Here is an 18,365-nt window from a genome sequence, read left to right as displayed (position 1 = left end):
AAACATTCGTGTCCTAGAGGCAGAGAGCACCCCTCCCAAGATCAAGGAAAACAGGCCAATGCCCCGGCATGTAATAGTAAAACTCTCAAATCTTAGAACAAAGGAAACCATCTTAAGGGCAGTTAGGGGGAAGAGATTCCTTAAGTACAGAGGGAAGAACATCAGAATAACGTCAGACCTATCCACAGAGACCTGGCAAGCCAGAAAGGCCTGGCAAGACATATTCAGGGTACTAAGCGAGAAGAACATGCAGCCAAGAATACTTTATCCGGCAAGGCTGTCCTTTAGAATGGATGGAGAGATGCAGAGCTTCCATGATCGGCAGAAGCTGAAAGAATATGTGACCACTAAGCCCATCCTGCAAGAAATATTAAGGAGGGTTCTATAAAAGTAGAAAGGCCCCAAGAGTGATATAGAAAAGAAATTTACAGGGACAATCTATAAACACAAGGTCTTCACATGCAACATGATGACAATTCATATCTTTCAATAATCACTCTCAACGTGAATGGCCTAAATGCTCCCATAAAGCGGCACAGGGTTGCAGATTGGATAAAAGACAGGATCCATCCATATGCTGTCTACAAGAGACTCATTTTGAACCTAAAGATACACCCAGACTGAAAGTGAAGGGATGGAGATCTATCTTCCATGCCAGCAGACCTAAAAAGAAAGCTGGGGTAGCAATTCTTATATCAGACAAATTAGATTTTAAACTAAAGACTATAGTTAGAGACACAGAAGGATACTATATCATTCTTAAAGGGTCTATCCAACAAGAAGATCTAACAATTGTAAATATCTATGCCCCCAACATGGGAGCAGCCATCTACATAAGCCAACTGTTAACCAAAATAAAGAGTCATATTGATAACAATACATTAATTGTAGGAGACCTCAATATTCCACTCTCAGCAACAGACAGATCATCCAAGGAGAAAATCAACAAAGAAACAAGAGCTTTGAATGACACACTGGACCAGATGGACCTCATAGATATATACAAAACATTCCACCCTAAAACAACAGAATACTCAAGTCTTTTCGAGCGCACAGGGAACTTTCTCCAGAAAAGACCACATAATGGGTCACAAATCAGGCCACAGCTGATACCAGAAGATTGAGATTATTCCCTGCATATTCTCAGATCATAATGCTTTAAAACTGGAACTCAATCACAAGAAAAAATTTGGAAGAAATTCAAACACTTGGAAGCTAAAGACCACTCTGCTCAAGAATGTTTGGGTCAACCAGGAAATTGAAGAACTTAAACAATTCATGGAAACCAATGAGAACGAAAACACATTGGTCCAAAACCTATGGGATGCTACAAAGGCAGTCCTAAGGGGGAAATACATAGTCATCCAAGCCTCACTCAAAAAAATAGAAAAATCCCGAATTCACCAACTAATTCTACACCTTAAAGAACTAGAGAAAAAGCAACAAACGATGCCTAAGCCACACATTAGAAGAGAAATAATTAAGATTAGAGCAGAGATCAATGAATTAGAAACCAGAAACACAATAGATCAGATCAACGAAACTAGAAGCTGGTTCTTTGAAAGAATTAATGAGATCAATAAACCACTGGCCAGACTTATCCAAAAGAAAAGAGAAAGGCCCTAAATTAATAAAATTATGAATGAAAGGGGAGAGATCATGACTAACACCAAGGAAATAGAAACAATTATTAGAAATTATTATCAACAACTATATGCCAATAAGCTGAGCAACCTGGATGAAATGGATGCCTTCCTGGAAGCCTATAAACTCCCAAGACTGAAACAGGAAGAAATTGACAACCTGAATAGGCCAATAACCAGTAATGAGATTGAAGCAATGATCAAAAACCTCCCAAAAAACAAGAGTCCAGGGCCTGATGGATTCCCTGGGGAATTCTACCAAACAATCAAAGAAGAAATAATACCTATTCTCCCGAAGCTGTCTCAAAAAAATAGAAACAGAAGGAAAGCTTCCAGACTCATTCTATGAGGCCAGCATTACCTTAATCCCCAAACCAGGTAAAGACCCCATCAAAAAGGAAAATTTCAGACCGATATCTCTGATGAATATGGATTCCAAAATCCTCAACAAAATCCTAGCTAATAGGATCCAACAATACATTAAAAGGATCATCCACCACGACCAAGTGGGATTTATCCCTGGGATGCAAGGGTGGTTCAACATTCACAAATCAATCAATGTGATAGAACACATTAATAAGAAGAGAGAGAAGAACCATATGGCCCCCTCAATTGATGCAGAAAAAGCATTTGACAAAATACAGCATCCTTTCCTGATTAAAACTCTTCAGAGTATAGGGATAGAGGGAACATTCCTCAAGTTCATAAAATCCATCTATGAAAAACCCACAGCAAATATCATCCTCAATGGGGAAAAGCTGAGAGCCTTTCCCTTAAGATCAGGAACACGTCAAGGATGCCCACTCTCGCCACTATTGTTCAACATATTACTAGAAGTCCTAGCAACAGCAATCAGACAACAAAAAGAAATAAAAGGTATTCAAATTGGCAAAGAAGAAGTCAAACACTCTCTTTTCGCAGATGACATGATACTTTATGTGGAAAACCCAAAAGACTCCACCCCCAAATTTCTAGAACTCATACAGCAATTCAGTAATGTGGCAGGATACAAAATCAATGCACAGAAATCAGTTGCTTTCTTATACACTAACAATGCAACTGTAGAAAGAGAAATTAGAGAAACGATTCCATTTACAATAGCATCAAAAACCATAAGATACCTTGGAATAAACCTAACCAAAGAGGTAAAGGATCTATACTCTAGGAACTACAGAACACTCATGAAAGAAATGGAAGAAGACACAAAAAGATGGAAAAACCGTCCACGCTCATAGATTGGAAGAATAAACATTGTTAAAATGTCTATGCTACCCAGAGCAATCTATACCTTCAATGCCATCCTGATCAAAATTCCAATGACATTTTTCAAAGTGCTGGAATAAATCCTAAAATTTGTATGGAATTAGAAAAGACCCCAAATCGCCAAGAAAATGTTGAAAAAGAAAAACAAAGCTGGGGGCACCACGTTGCGCGATTTCAAGCTATATTACAAAGCAGTGGTCACCAAGACAGCATGGTACTGGCCCAAAAACAGACATATAGACCAATGGAACAGAACAGAGAGCCCAGATATGGACCCTCAACTCTATGGTCAAATAATCTTCGACAAAGCAGGAAAGAACGTCCAATGGAAAAAAGACAGTCTCTTCAATAAATGGTGCTGGGAAAATTGGACAGCCACATGCAGAAGAATGAAACTCAACCAGTCTCTAACACCATACACAAAGATAAACTCAAAATCGATGAAAGACCTCAATGTGAGACAGGAATCCATCAAAATCCTAGAAGAGAACATAGGCAGTAAACTCTAGGACATCAGCCACAGCAACTTCTTTCAAGATACATCTCCAAAGGCTAGTGAAACAAAAGCAAAAATGAACTTTTGGGACTTCATCAAGATAAAAACTTCTGCACAGCAAAGGAAACAGTCAACAAAACAGAGAGGCAACCCACAGAATGGGAAAAGATATTTGCAAATGATGCTACAGAGAAAAGGCTGGTATCCATGATCTATAAAGAACATCACAAACTTAACACCCAAAAAGCAAATAATCAAGTCAAAAAACGGGCAGAAGACATGAATAGACACTTCTCCAAAGAAGACATACAAATGGCTAACAGACACATGAAAAAATGTTCATCATCATTAGCCATCAGGGAAATTCAAATCAAAACCACATTGAGATACCACCTTACACCAGTTAGAATGGCAAAAATCGACAAGGCAAGAAACAACAAATGTTGGAGAGGTTGTGGAGAAAGGAGAACCCTCTTACACTTACACTGGTGGGAATGCAAGTTGGTACAGCCACTTGGGAAAACAGTGTGGAGGTTCTTCAGAAAATTAAAAATAGAGCTACCCTATGACCCAGCAATTGCACTCCTGGGTATTTACCCCAAAGACACAGATGTAGTGAAAAGAAGGGCCATATGCACCCCCATGTTTATAGCAGCAATGTCCGCAATAGCCAAACTGTGGAAAGAGCCGAGATGCCTTTCAACAGATGAATGGATAAAGAAGATGTAGTCTATATATACAATGGAATATTACTCAGCCATCAGAAAGGATGAATACCCAACTTTTACATCAACATGGATGGGACTAGAGGAGATTATGCTAAGTGAAATAAGTCAAGCAGAGAAAGTCAATTATCATATGGTTTCACTTATTTGTGGAACATAAGGAATAGCATGGAGGACATTAGGAGAAGGAAGAGAAAAATGAAGGGGGTGAAATCGGAGGGAGAGGTGAACCATGAGAGACTATGGACTCTGAGAAACTGAGGGTTTTAGAGGGGCGGGGGTGAGGGGGTGGGTTAGTCTGGTGACGGGTATTAAGGCGGGCACGTACTGCATGGAGCACTGGGTGTTATATGAAAACAATGAATCGTGGATCACTACATCAAAAACTAATGATGGGGTGCCTGGGTGGCTCAGTTGGTTAAGCAACTGCCTTCGGCTCAGGTCATGATCCTGGAGTCCCTGGATCGAGTCCCGCATCGGGCTCCCTGCTCGGCAGGGAGTCTGCTTCTCCCTCTGACCCTCCCCCCTCTCATGTGCTCTCTCTCATTCTCTCTCTCTCAAATAAATAAATAAAATCTTTAAAAAAAAAAAAAAAACTAATGATGTATTGTATGGTGACCAACATGACATAATAAAATAAAATTTAAAAAAAAAAAGAAAAGAAAGAAAATATCTCTCAACTTGGGGTGTTTACTGTGCTGTAGAGGTGACCTGAAATAGAGAACAGGAAGCTGGGTCGGTGTTGCTGGAACTTAACATTCAGACGGAAAGGATGTTAAATGGCTTGGAGTATTTGAACAAAGCCAACTGCCTGCCCATAAGCCTACAGGGCCCAACTGAGAAATGTCACCTTAGGTTACACAAATAATTATACAACTAATGGATACATAGGACAAAAGATACCATGTTTACATGTACTCTACTAAAGAGAAAAAGCATACCAAGATAGAAATTTCTCGGTGGAAATTCCAAATTCTCAGAAGTAGCAGGTAGGTCAGTTTCTTTTGGGATTCACCTCCTCTCCCGTTACTGTAGCCAAGGAGCAGAGCCATACTCAAACATGGCTGTGCTGTGTATTGATAGGGAGAGGGCATTCCCAGGAAAATGAGGGGGAGGGGAGGGAAAGGAGTAAACAGATAAACAGATAAGAAATAGGCAAAGGCTGGTTTCTTTTTACCTAGTATGAAATGAAAACTGCTGCTGATAAAGCTAGTGAATAATAATCTCAATTCTGGGAAAGTCAAGAATGAAGACCTGGTGGGTGTTATCCATAGGCCAATGAGGAGCACAGATAATACAAAGGAAGAAATAGACCTTTCAAAATCTAGTTAATAGGAAGCTGTTTATAGCATCTGTCACCCCACATGCAATTCCGCATTTTAAAAATCAAATTTCCATTATTTCAATCCTGTTTGAAGCAATTACTATGTTAAAACCATATATATTATTTCTGAGCCTCAAAAAAATCCTTCAAATAATACATGCCCAACTCATACATATAGAAGTCACCTAATCTGGGATTTAAACCAAGTACGGCTGACATCAAAACCAGCACCATTTTCTCTGTACTACCTCATACTAGTCATTCACAACTTATATCTTCTTCTTGTCATATTTTATCCCAATTAAATACATATATAGGTATTTATACAAGTGCACACATGCATATGCTTGAAGAAATTCAGGAGATTTTATTTATTATACAATGACCATACCCAGGAATACCTAAAACCTCTGGATCTGAGTGAGAATCACCCTCTAGGAGGCATGAATCATCCCCAGTAGTCAGAAAGCTGCACTGGCTCACTTTCACCACAAGGGTGCACTGAAGTAGCAATTTACTAGGTTGAACGTAAAGAGTTAATAGTTTCTTCAAAAGGTTAATTCCCTTTCAAGGAATAGATCTATTCACTGGGACATTATTGTTTAATACAAAAATTATTAATGACAGGTTTTGTGACATTCGTTGATGATTAACCGGTTTCAGTGAGCTCTTAAGTCTTTTGATGATCTCCACTACCAAAAAGACAGCTTCTGAGTATGATGGATTTGCACTATTAATCTGCCCACCTGTGCTAATTCTAACTACACCTAGATGAGAAATAAATCAATTTTGATGAATGGCGGTATACTAGTCTTCTGCTTCAGAATGGTTGTTTAATAACTCTAATTGCCATGCCATTGATTTTTTTTTTTCCTTCTGAGATGTTTTACACATTTGACTTATTAGGCTGAATATTATTTTTAGTTTTCGAAAACAATAGGGCTGCTCTAACATAAAAGTGGATCTAATATGATATGTCCCATGTTGAATTTAATGGTTGTTTCCAATATATAGAAATCACTTCTGTAAAACCTATATATGTGTGGTTGTGTAGAATATGTGGGTATAAGTGTGTATCTAATAAACCAATCTCTGGAAAAGTAAGTCAAGTGTTTACATCCTGCCTCAAAGATGGGTACATTATTTCATGGAGCATTGACGTTTTCCTTAGAAAGCAAATGAGGAAACTTTGTGTTAAATATTTTTTTTACCTTATTGAGAACCCCCAAAACTGCATAAATCTGGGGCTGTGTTGAGTGTAAACATGGACTGTGCACACTCTTCACAGCCATGGGATACTCTACTAGTCTTATTTCATTATTTCTATTTATAGTAACAACTCTGTACTGTTTAGTTGATATTAAAAAGGCAAGGATTTCACAAAGACAAGGAGAATTTATTCCTTCAACAAGTACTTATTGAGTACCTCCTATGAGACCGGCCCTCTGCTAAATGTGCTTATACAGTGGAGACATGGTCCCCCCATCAGCAGGAACTGTGTGATTTTTTTTTTTAAACATCTACTCTACTTATAACATACAAAAACAAACGAATGAAAGGACGCTAACAAAAGGAGCATAAAATATCTTATCTATAATTGAGTAATATTTTGTACTCGTAAACTCTCAAAGATAAACTAATTGTAAAACACCCTTCTAAATCACTGAATTGTTGTATAACATTATCACTGAATTCAATATTAAAGAGTGTCTGCAAAAATATTTGAATTTGGAATAATTTTAAGGTTTTTTTCTATCTCTATTTCAATATCCAGAACAGTTGGTCATTTAAGACACTGTAGTTTGTAATAACGAAATAAAAAATGTCATCTATATAAAAAAGACAGGAACCTATAGTTATTTGTTATATTAATTTGCTTTGATATTTTTGCACATTAAGTCAAAGAAGATGGCTGATAGACATAATATTAATTTCTAAGTCCCACAGAATATTTTCCTCAACACTTATCTTCAGTAACACCCTATCCATGCATTTAGATCTGTGGCAGGGAAGGGAAGAATTCAAAATGGCAAAAGGAAGTGAGAAGGGGCAGAAGCACACATTGTTATATTCTATTAGTAAATCATGACTGAATAGTACTTTTACTAGGAAATCTTATTTAAATTTCATAGTTTTAAATCTAATACTTTAAATCTAATACTTAGTAATATTAGTTTTAGGTGTAGAATTTAGAGATTTGTCACTTACATATTAACACCAAGCACTCATGCAACAAGGTCCTCCTATCTATTTTTAAAACAGTACTCTCATCTTTTAAAAATATTTCATTAAAAGAAATGGTACCCTCTTTTTGGAAAATATTTTCAAATGAGGTTTGTAAAGGCTTTTTATCCTTGTCTTGACGACATGAGTTCTCAACTTCCAAATATCAGACATGTTTCAAAAGCTATAATATGTAATGCTGCACTGGGATTCCCACAAAAATCAGGCAGATCCTACGCTACCTGGGGTGTGAGATGTAGGAATGTTGACTTAGAGCATCCCGCATTCCCTTTCTGTAGACTTCTCTATGGTTGAGTTAAACCCAGCTAGATACGGGAGACAGAAGCAAGTTTATGAAATGATTATACAAAATGCCCATGACTGCTAGCAGGCTATTTGTTCTCCAACTTTTCTTGCCCAGGGATATTTGAAGTCCATATAAAGATATAGGGGTCAATGGTTTAACCCGAATAATTTAAATCCTAACGGTAAAACTTGAGGCACTGTGATAGGGAAGGGAAGTAGATTTGGAGAGCAAAGCCTCCCTGGTACTAATCACAGAACTAGATAGGTAGATATATTTCAACAGTAAGATCTAGCAAATCCTATTAAATGCTGTCTCAGACTATAGGACCATAAGACAGGCAATGCTGACAGTCACATGATCATTTATGTTTACAATGAAAATGCAGAAGAAAAACCATAAATAAACAAATGAGATATACAGCAAAGCCATCAGGTTCCAGACAGGAATAAATGCAACTGAGGAACAGCCACATGTGTTGTGATGCAGCTTAAAATCATATTATAACTAATAAGCTGCCCGTTCATAACATGGCTCAGATTACTGCAAAATTTTTAACAAAAAAAGGAGAGCAGTGAAGATCTGACATTTGGTGGCTTTCTCCTTTGATTACTCTTTTAAATTCCTGGAAATATGAAGTCCAATGACTACAGATCCTTTTCATTACTATTCTTATCATCATCATTATGATTATTTACAGAAGAATTCTCTAGATAAGAGTGGAGCCAAAATGTTCTATCTCTATGCTATGCTTCTCAGCCAATCTGCCTTTATAACAGCAGGATACATTCCCTATGTTTGCACATTTCTGGTGCCAACTAATTTACTCGTTTTTGTTACTATCTCCATTGTGTTGCCAGCACAGTAATGGTCCCATACACACCATTAGTGTTGGTGTTATTGCTTCAGAGCTGGTTTGTTTTTTTTTTTACATTTATTTATTTTAGAGAGAGAGAACGAGCGGGGGAAAGACAGAGGGAGAGGAAGAGAGAGAATCTCGAGCAGACTCCCCACTGAGCATGTAGCCTGATGTGAGGCTTGATCTTACGACCCTGAGATCATGACCTGAGCCAAAATCAAGAGCAGGATGCTCAGCCAACTGAGCCACCCAGGCATCACCCCCTACTTTTTGTTTTGTTTTTTTTTGGTGTTGTTCCTTCAGAGTTTAAAGAAAACTGAAAGGTAACCTAAGCCAAAAAGAAGTTAAATTAATTGTTTGGAGCTCTTGAATTTTAGTGTAGTGTTATTTTTTCACACCACGATGGCTACAAATTTTGCTCATTAATCTCATTATAAGTTGACAAGAACTCTAGAAAATTTTACATAACAAATCAGCAGAAACCAGTGCAAGTTAAGATATTCTATTTAGCAGTGGAAACACTAAGCCAATAAAGTATTCATAAAAAGGAGAGAACAAAAATTATGTTAACTAAAATCTTAAGGTTAAGTGTTCTAGATCTGATAAGATAAAGATGTACCTTTTTTAATTTTCAGAGTAGGAATGTAGACATTCTACATGATGTGTTTTTCTATGTACATCCCTAGAAAGGGATGTTCAATTCATATTAAAAACACATTCTTTAAAAAGAACCAGTTTTAAAATTTTTCAAAAAGTTCGCTTGAAATTAATATAATAGACTTAAACTTTGGAAAAAGCAAAGAAAAATGAATGATATTCTCATAAACTTCATCAAGCGGGAGAACTTCTGAACAAGGAAACTGGCCTGCTTTCATGCTTCCCTTCTGCCCAGTGAAACCTCAGGTAAATTTACACTGTGGACTTTCCAGGGATGATGACATCTAGAGTTTGACATAAAAGGATGCATGAGAAGTTATTATTATTTCTATCTCCCAACACAGAGGCATCAGGGTGGGCAGAGGAAATTATATCCATAATTATAACTGGAACAATGGCAGAGCTGTGTTAATTGTCCTGCTGGTCCTTCTACTTGGAACGTGAGTAGTGACTGGATAAAGGCAAAATAATACTATTCCAAGGTTTACCATATGCCAAGCACTTTACGTACAGGAACTCATTTATTTCACCACACCATGCATATCGTTATCTCCCTCTAAAAAGGGGGATGAAAAAAGTAAATAATTTGCCAAAACTGAATAGATAGGAAGTGCTAGATTTGAAATCTGAAGCTGAGTTTGTCTGGCTTCTGGCCTATTTTCTTTTAGCCCTAGCATATGTTCTCCACTCTGAGTTAAATGAATGTAATTATTGGCAGCGATGTATGTGAATAATACATGTAGGTTTACTGTATCACACTACAAGTTGTATGTGTGTGTGTGTGTACATATACACATTTATATGCAGACTGTTCTCTCTATTGAAAACACTGACTTTTCCCCTTAGCTCCTGGATTTCCAGCAGTCACTCTCATTTTACATGTAGAAGAGAGAGCTTTGAAACTTAATCCTCTAATCGGACCCTAACTTATGTTACTGGAAGGGCAACTGTGCTTAGCCTGGGATAAAATACACGTGATAAAAGACAACTGGAGAAGACTGATATATTCCCAAAGGTGGAGCTCAGGCAGAAGTTGAGAATTAAGTACCGGAAGACAACATCTCGCAATAATTTCTTACAATATTACATCATTAATTTTGGAGTAACCTTCCAAATTGCTAAGCCTGCTTGCATTCAATTTTCAGTACAAAGATATATTTTAAATTCAAATATAAGTGATATTTGAATGAGCCATACCTCCTCTCTGTTCTGTGAATGTAGATAATCAAAAGTTGACTATAGTCAAATATATTGAAGGAAACACATTCAGTGCAGCAATAATAGTCATATATACACAAGGACAAATGCAGAAAAAAAGAAAGACCTAAAAGACATTAGAATTCCCCATGACTGAACAAAATAATTATGATAGCCTTTACATATTCCTAAAATGTGTCATTTTATGTGGATTTTTAAAAAGAGCTCATCAGTAGTAGGATACATACCCTCCAATTTTATCTATAGTCAGATCAGATTGCAATAATAGTTAAGTTGTATAATGCCTAGATATTTCAAGGAATGACATACTGCAGATAGGTAAAAACAAATAGCATTCAGAAGTTAATCCAATATTAAAGGACCACCATTTCCTGCAGAGTGAAAACATAGAAAGATTGGCAAAAAAAGGCAAAGTAAATAAAATGACCACTAAATCTATTGATAATATTATTAAAACAATATGAAACACTTTAATGATTAGTTGTATAAGTATGGTTTCTTGGCCATGTAGGAAAAGGGAGAAAAAGGTCAATAAACATAATCATGCATGTGCTATGACTAATGTGTTAGAAGTAGAAAAAAAAAAATCTTAAACTTCATGGGAACCATTATAATTGCCATAGGTATCGAGCTAATTCTACCAATGACTAGCCAATTCTAGCGGTAGTATTGAGAACTCAACACTGACCCAACAGGCTAGGGCCCTAATACCACTAACGCATTCCATTTCAAATTGCGTTTCATCCTATGCCCCATTTAGGTGAACATTTATATGAAATATTAACATTAGACTTAATCTATGGTAGAGTGATATGTGCAGTTTCGCTGGCAGCAGCAGCTCTTTTTTTTTTTCTATGATGTATTATTACTCTATAAAATGGAAGTCTTTCCTAACTAGGATTCAATTAAGAGATACCAGAAGGCAAAAGATTATGCCAAAAAAGAACCTTCGTGATATTAGAAAAAAGGTGAAAGTACTTTAGATGTGGAAATTAAAAATCAACTGGGGAAAGGATCTTTAAATAGGATGTTCTCAAGAGGGAATGGCGGAGGCTTCAGGGCTGCTTACATGTCCACAGTTGGTATTTCCACCCCAAAATGCAGAAAATGTCTTCATAATGTTAGTGCAAAATGATAAATGTCGGGAACATGTTTCCCAATGTACTGGAAGTGTCTAGCATGCATAATGGCAATGGATCGCATTCCCTACATTTCACCCAAGAAAACAGGGTGACAGAGTTGGGTCTGTGTCATGTTTCCATTTGAATTAAAAGTCTCTAATAAATGCACTCCAAAGATTAAATCATTTTAAATTGCTTTTGGCACCTAAACAGATTTGGCTGCTACACTCTACCAACAGTGAAGCCGCTTTTTTGTTTATTGGTTTGCTCTCATTTCACAGCTGAACTTATGCATTCCTACCTTACAAAGTTCTATCAAGTTCAGGCAGCTATTTCATGAAAATGCATGATCATCAGAGTACACAGTTAGTGATATTAGTAGATCAATGTATATCCTTTTTCCTGTTACTATCCAAAGATACAACCCTAGCTTAGGAGACAAGCAAAATGAGTATGTTCAGTAATATTAGTCTGCATAAAAATATCTTAAGAAGCTAGGCCATTGTCATTAGTCATGATAAGAATGTCTCCTAGGATATGTAAGTCAAAAGAAAGTTTATGTGGCAGAATTATGTAAGGAAACTTACAATAGTGCCTGCCCACAAACCATGCAATTTGGAAACAGCCAAGAAACAAAACCATAGAGAAGGAGAGATAAATACAACATGTATTAGGGGTTATTATGCAACTACAAAGATTCAATATGACCCTGGAAATATAGCAAAAAATAGTTATGGAAAAGAAGCTATTTCTTATGCTCAGTAGCTAATTTTCAAACATATGTACCTGTATTTGAAACTTTGAGCATTTCACACATTTTTCTGTATCTGAAAAAAAAATGGATCCAGACTGATATTGTGTATCAATATAGCTGAAAACAGTCAATAAAAAGGTAGCCAAAAGCAAAATTCAAATAAGAATTCTAAAAAAGGATATTATTCTGGTTGCTGATAAAACACTTCTGATGTATACTTTGCTCATGTTGGAAAAGAATAATTTACTGTTCAATTTTCCTAGAAAGGATGAAATATCTATAAGATGATTTCATAAATGTTTGATTAAATAAAAGCTAGATTAAAGTGTCTAGGTCAAACTGTAAATATAATAGAAACTTAAAAAATAATATATAACTCCATTTTGAGAATATATATATTTCAATATCTAACAGTTAATTAAATGTTTTCCACATAATCTACAATAAAAACATCATATATTTCCATTTTAAAATGTTTAAGGGAATTGGATCTATGAAAACAACACATATATTTTAATTCTCTATTCTGGAAAATTAAGAAATGCATACCCTTCAGGACAAATGTATTTAACATAAGGTGACACAAGAAAAGTACATCAAATTTCCCTTATGCATGGAAACATATATTAAATAGGAAATACCTGAACATATTAATATGATTTGAAGGGGAAGGAATGTTAAGATTATAGTGGTAGTACAAAAGTTCGTATGTCCCAGTCCATAATTCATATATTATGATTTGAATATATATTGAATATATGACACAAATACAGCTTCCCATTTGTGGGCATTTGACTGGGACTACCACATTTTATGTATATTTAAAGAAAACAAAATGAGAGTGCTAGAGACAGATTTAAATTATATGCAATAGACTTAGTGAATATATGGCCAAAACAGAATCAGTAATAATAATAGTTTAAATGTTAGGTGTAACATAATATGGTCTAATTTATATTGAGGATAGAATATTTATAAATATTTAATCCAATTTCAACAAACATACAAAATATCAAATTTCAAAATGCATGCCTCTTTTTGTTTTTTGTTTTGTTTTGTTTTTTAACTTACTGCTTTGTAAGTTCTCTTTTGTCCAGCATGTTTTCGAATTTGTTCTCCATTTGGCCCTGTTTCCACATGCATCGAATAGATAATGTCAAAGAAATCTTCAACCACAGCTACCCGCCGCAAAGACAGCTTCTCATCTACCCCTACACCATCCTGAAAACAAAACCAAAAAAAAAAAAGACACAAAGTTAACAGAGAGAGTGAATTAAACAAAAACATTTTGATAAACTGAACCAAATCATCCAGATAGGAAATTCCAAAAACTGTGAGTGAATATTGCATCATTTCATAAATTGTTTACATAGAGAACTTTAAAAAACATGAAAAAAGGAGGAGCAAGATGGCGGAGGAGTAGGAGACCTAAATTTTGTCTGGTCCCAGGAATTCAGCTAGATAGGGATCAAACCATTCTGAACACCTACAAACTCAACAGGAGATCGAAGAAAAAAATTGCAACAACTCTGAACAGAAAAGCGACCACTTTCTGGAAGGTAGGACGTGCGGAGAAGTGAATCCGAGGTGATATTCTGGAAGATAGGTGGGGGGGAGGGGCCTCTGTAAGCCACTACTGGCAAGTGATAGAGCCGTGGAGCACAAAATCAGAACTTTTAGAAGTCGGCTCCGCTGAGGGACGTTGCTCCAGTGGCTAAGCCGGGGGTGGAACCCTTGTGGGACAGTGCAGTCTCAGGACCCTCGGGGTCACAGAAAGACCGGGGGTGCCTGAGTGCGGCACAGCTCCCACGTATCAGAGCGGGGAAGCCGGCTGCAGAGACGGAGCTGAGGTGCGTGCTCTCAGCTCGAGGTTGCCTTAAACCCTGATCCGCGGCTCAGTCGGGCCACTGCTCCTCCAGCAGGGACCCAACAAGCAGCAGATCTGGGGAAACTCCCCTTCCTCCCCTGGGAGGAGCGGTGCAGGAGCTCACCGCAGGGATCTGCTGGGTTTGGAGACTCCACACTGAGTCGGGTGCCAGAGATAGAAACGCGCAGTCACACGCCGGGTGAGCACGGAGTGCGGTCTCGGAGATGGGAGTGATTGACTGCTTTTCTCTGGGTTTCTCTGGGGGCTCACTGAGGAGTGGGGCCCCGAGTTCTCTGCTCCTCCGGGGTGGAGATTGGGAGGCCGCCATTTTCACTCTCGTCCTCCAAAGCTGTACCGAAAGCTTGCAGGGAACAAAAGCTCCCGAGAGCAAACCCGAGCAGATTACTTAGCCCAGGCCAGGCAAGGGCGGGGCAATTCCGCCTCAGGCAAAGACATTTGGGAACTGCGGCAACAGGCCCCTCCCCCAGAAGATCAGCAGGAACAGCCAGCCAAGACCAAGTTTACCAGTCAAAGAGAACAGCAGAACTCCAGCACTAGGAGAATATAGCACATAGAATTCATGGCTTTTTTCCCCCTGATTCTTTAGTCTTTCAAAGTTAATTTTTTTAATTTTCTTTTTTTTCGTTTTTTGGAATTTTTCTTTTTCCCTTTTTCAACCAACATCTTATCAATCCCTTTTTTAATAAAAATATTTTTTATTTTTCATTTTTAGAGTCATATTCTATCCCTTCATAATAGTTAACCTTATTTTTGGTATATATATAAGTTGTTCTCTCTTTAAAATTTTGGGATATGGTTTCTTCTAACAGACCAAAATATACCTTAAATCTCTAGTGTATGGCTTTGTTCTAGTCTCCTGCCTGATCACATTCTCTCCCTTTTTTTTTTTAATTTCCCTTCTTTCTTTTTTCAACCAACTTCTTATCAATTCCTTTTATAAAATCTTTTATAATTTTCATCTTTACAGTCATATTCCATCCCTTCATTGTATTTACTCTTATTTCTGTACATATATAAGCTTTTCTTTCTTTAAAATTTTGGGAGGCAGTTTCTTCTAACAGACCAAAATACACCCAAAATCTAGTGTGTGGCACTGATCTATTCACCAGCCTGATCATATATGATCATATTCTTTTTTTTCTTTTTATCTTGTTCTTTTTCATCTTTTTTTCTTTTTTCTTTCTTTCCCTTTCATTTCCCCCAGTTTCAGGTGTCTTCTGATTTGTTTAGTGTATATTTTTCTGGGGTCATCTTTACCCTATTAGCATTTTGTTCTCTCATTCATCTATTCTCCTCTGGACAAAATTACAAGACAGAAAAAATCACCTCAGCAAAAAGAACAAGAGGCAGTACCGACTGCCAGCGACCTAATCAATATGGACATTAGTAAGATGTCAGGACTAGAGTTCAGAATGATGATTATAAAGATACTAGCTGGGCTTGAAAAAAGCATGGAAGATATTAGAGAAACCCTTTCTGGAGAAATAAAAGAACTAAAATCTAACCAAGTCGAAATCAAAAAGGCTATTAATGAGGTGCAATCAAGAATGGACGCTCTAACTGCTAGGATAAATGAGGCAGAAGAGAGAATCAGTGAGATAGAAGACCAAATGATGGAAAATAAAGAAGCTGAGAAAAAAAAGATAAACAACTACTGGATCACGAGGGCAGAATTGGAGAGATAAGTGATACCAGAAGATGAAACAATATTAGAATAATTGGGATCCCAGAAGAAGAAAGAGAGAGAGGGGCAGAAGGTATATTGGAGCAAATTATAGCAGAGAACTTCCCTAATTTGGGAAGGAAACAGGCATCAAAATCCAGGAGGCACAGAGGACCTCCCTCAATATCAATAAAAATAGATCAACACCCCGATATCTAATAGTAAAACTCAGGAGTCACAAAGACAAAGAGAAAATCCTGAAAGCAGCTCGGGACAAGAGATCTGTAACCTACAATGGTAGAAACATTAGATTGGTAACAGACCTATCCACAGAGACCTGGCAGGCCAGAAAGGACTGGCAGGATATATTCAGAGCACTAAATGAGAAAAATATGCAGCCAAGAACACTATATCCAGCTAGGCTGTCATTGAAAATAGAAGGAGAGAGAAAAAGTTTCCAGGACAAACAAAAACTAAAGGAATTTGCAAACACGAAACCAGCCCTACAAGAAATACTGAAAGGGGTCCTCTAAGCAAAGAGAGAGCCTAAAAGTAACATAGACCAGAAAGGAACACAGACAATATACAGTAAGAGTCACCTTACAGGAAATACAATGGCACTAAATTCATATCTTTCAATAGTTACCCTGAATGTAAATGGGCTAAATGCCCCAATCAAAAGACACAGGCTATCAGATTGGATAAAAAAACAAGACCCATCAATATACTGTCTGCAAGAGACTCATTTTAGACCCAAAGACACCTCCAGATTGAAAGTGAGGGGGTGGAAAACCATTTACCATGCTAATGGACACCAAAAGCAAGCTGGGATGGCAATCCTTATAACAGACAAATTAGATTTCAAACCAAAGACTGTAATAAGAGACGAGGAAGGACACTATATCCTACTTAAAGGGTCTATCCAACAGGAAGATCTAACAATTGTAAATATCTATGCCCCTAACATGGGAGCAGCCACTTATATAAGCCAATTAATAACAAAAGCAAAGAAACACATCGACAACAATACAGTAATAGTAGGGGACTTTAATACCCCCCTCACTGAAATGGACAGATCATCTAAGCAAAAGATCAACAAGGAAATAAAGACTTTAAATGACACAGTGGACCAAATGGACTTCACAGATATATTCAGAACATTCCATCCCAAAGCAACAGAATACACATTCTTCTCTAGTGCCCATGGAACATTCTCCAGAATAGATCACATCCTAGGTCACAAATCAGATCTCAACTGGTACCTAAAGATTGAGATAATTCCCTGCGTATTTTCAGACCACAATGCTTTGAAACTAGAACTCAATCACAAGAGGAAAGTCGGAAAGAACTCAAATACTTGGAGGCTAAAGAGCATCCTACTAAAGAATGAATGGGTCAACCAGGAAATTAAAGAATTAAAAAAATTCATAGAAACAAATGAAAATGAAACAAAACTGTTCAAAATCTTTGGGATGCAGTAAAGACGGTCCTAAGAGGAAAGTATATAGCAATACAAGCCTTTCTCAAGAAACAAGAAAGGTCTCAAATATACAACCTAACCCTATACCTAAAGGACCTGGAGAAAGAACAGCAAATAAAGCCTAAACCCAGCAGGAGAAGAGAAATAATAAAGATCAGAGTAGAAATCAATGAAACAGAAACCAAAAGAACAGCAGAACAGATCAACGAAACTAGAAGCTGGTTCTTTGAAAGAATAAGATTGATAAACCCCTGGCCAGACTTCCCCAAAAGAAAAGAGAAATGACCCAAACCAACAAAATCATGAATGAAAGAGGAGAGATCACAACCAACACCAAAGAAATACAAACAATTATAAGAACCTATTATGAGCATCTCTATGCCAGCAAATTAGATAATCGAAGAAATGGATGCATTCCTAGAGATGTATCAACTACCAAAACTGAACCAGGAAGAAATAGAAAACCTGAACAGACCTATAACCACTAAGGAAATTGAAGCAGTTATCAAAAATCTCCCAACAAACAAAAGCCCAGGGCCAGATGGCTTCCCAGGGGAATTCTACCAAACATTTAAAGAAGAATTAATACCTATTCTTCTGAAACTGTTCCAAAAAATAGAAATGGAAGGAAAACTTCCAAACTCATTATGAGGCCAGCATTACTTTGATCCCAAAATCATACAAAGAGCCCATCAAAAAGGAGAACTACAGACCAATATCCCTGATGAACATGGATGCAAAAATTCT

At 37.1% G+C, this 18,365-nt stretch overlaps 1 protein-coding gene across 8 annotated transcripts in view; it reads right to left on the bottom strand.

Moving 5' to 3' along the window:
- The window catches only part of NOL4 (nucleolar protein 4), a 410,686-nt gene that overhangs the window by 301,199 nt on the left and 91,122 nt on the right, over positions 1–18,365 (bottom strand). For 6 of the 8 annotated variants that reach the window (XM_032421281.1, XM_032421282.1, XM_032421283.1 and 3 more), the window contains exon 2: positions 13,659–13,808. In XM_032421281.1, the coding sequence (XP_032277172.1) occupies positions 13,659–13,808 (150 nt within the window). The other 2 variants (XM_032421287.1, XM_032421288.1) reach the window with 2 other exon arrangements.

Source organism: Phoca vitulina, unplaced genomic scaffold (assembly GCF_004348235.1).
Source record: "Phoca vitulina isolate PV1807 unplaced genomic scaffold, GSC_HSeal_1.0 scaffold24, whole genome shotgun sequence".
Lineage (NCBI taxonomy): Eukaryota > Metazoa > Chordata > Mammalia > Carnivora > Phocidae > Phoca > Phoca vitulina.
Note: the sequence above shows the minus strand (reverse complement) of the source record. Positions and strands in the feature narration are given on the sequence as shown.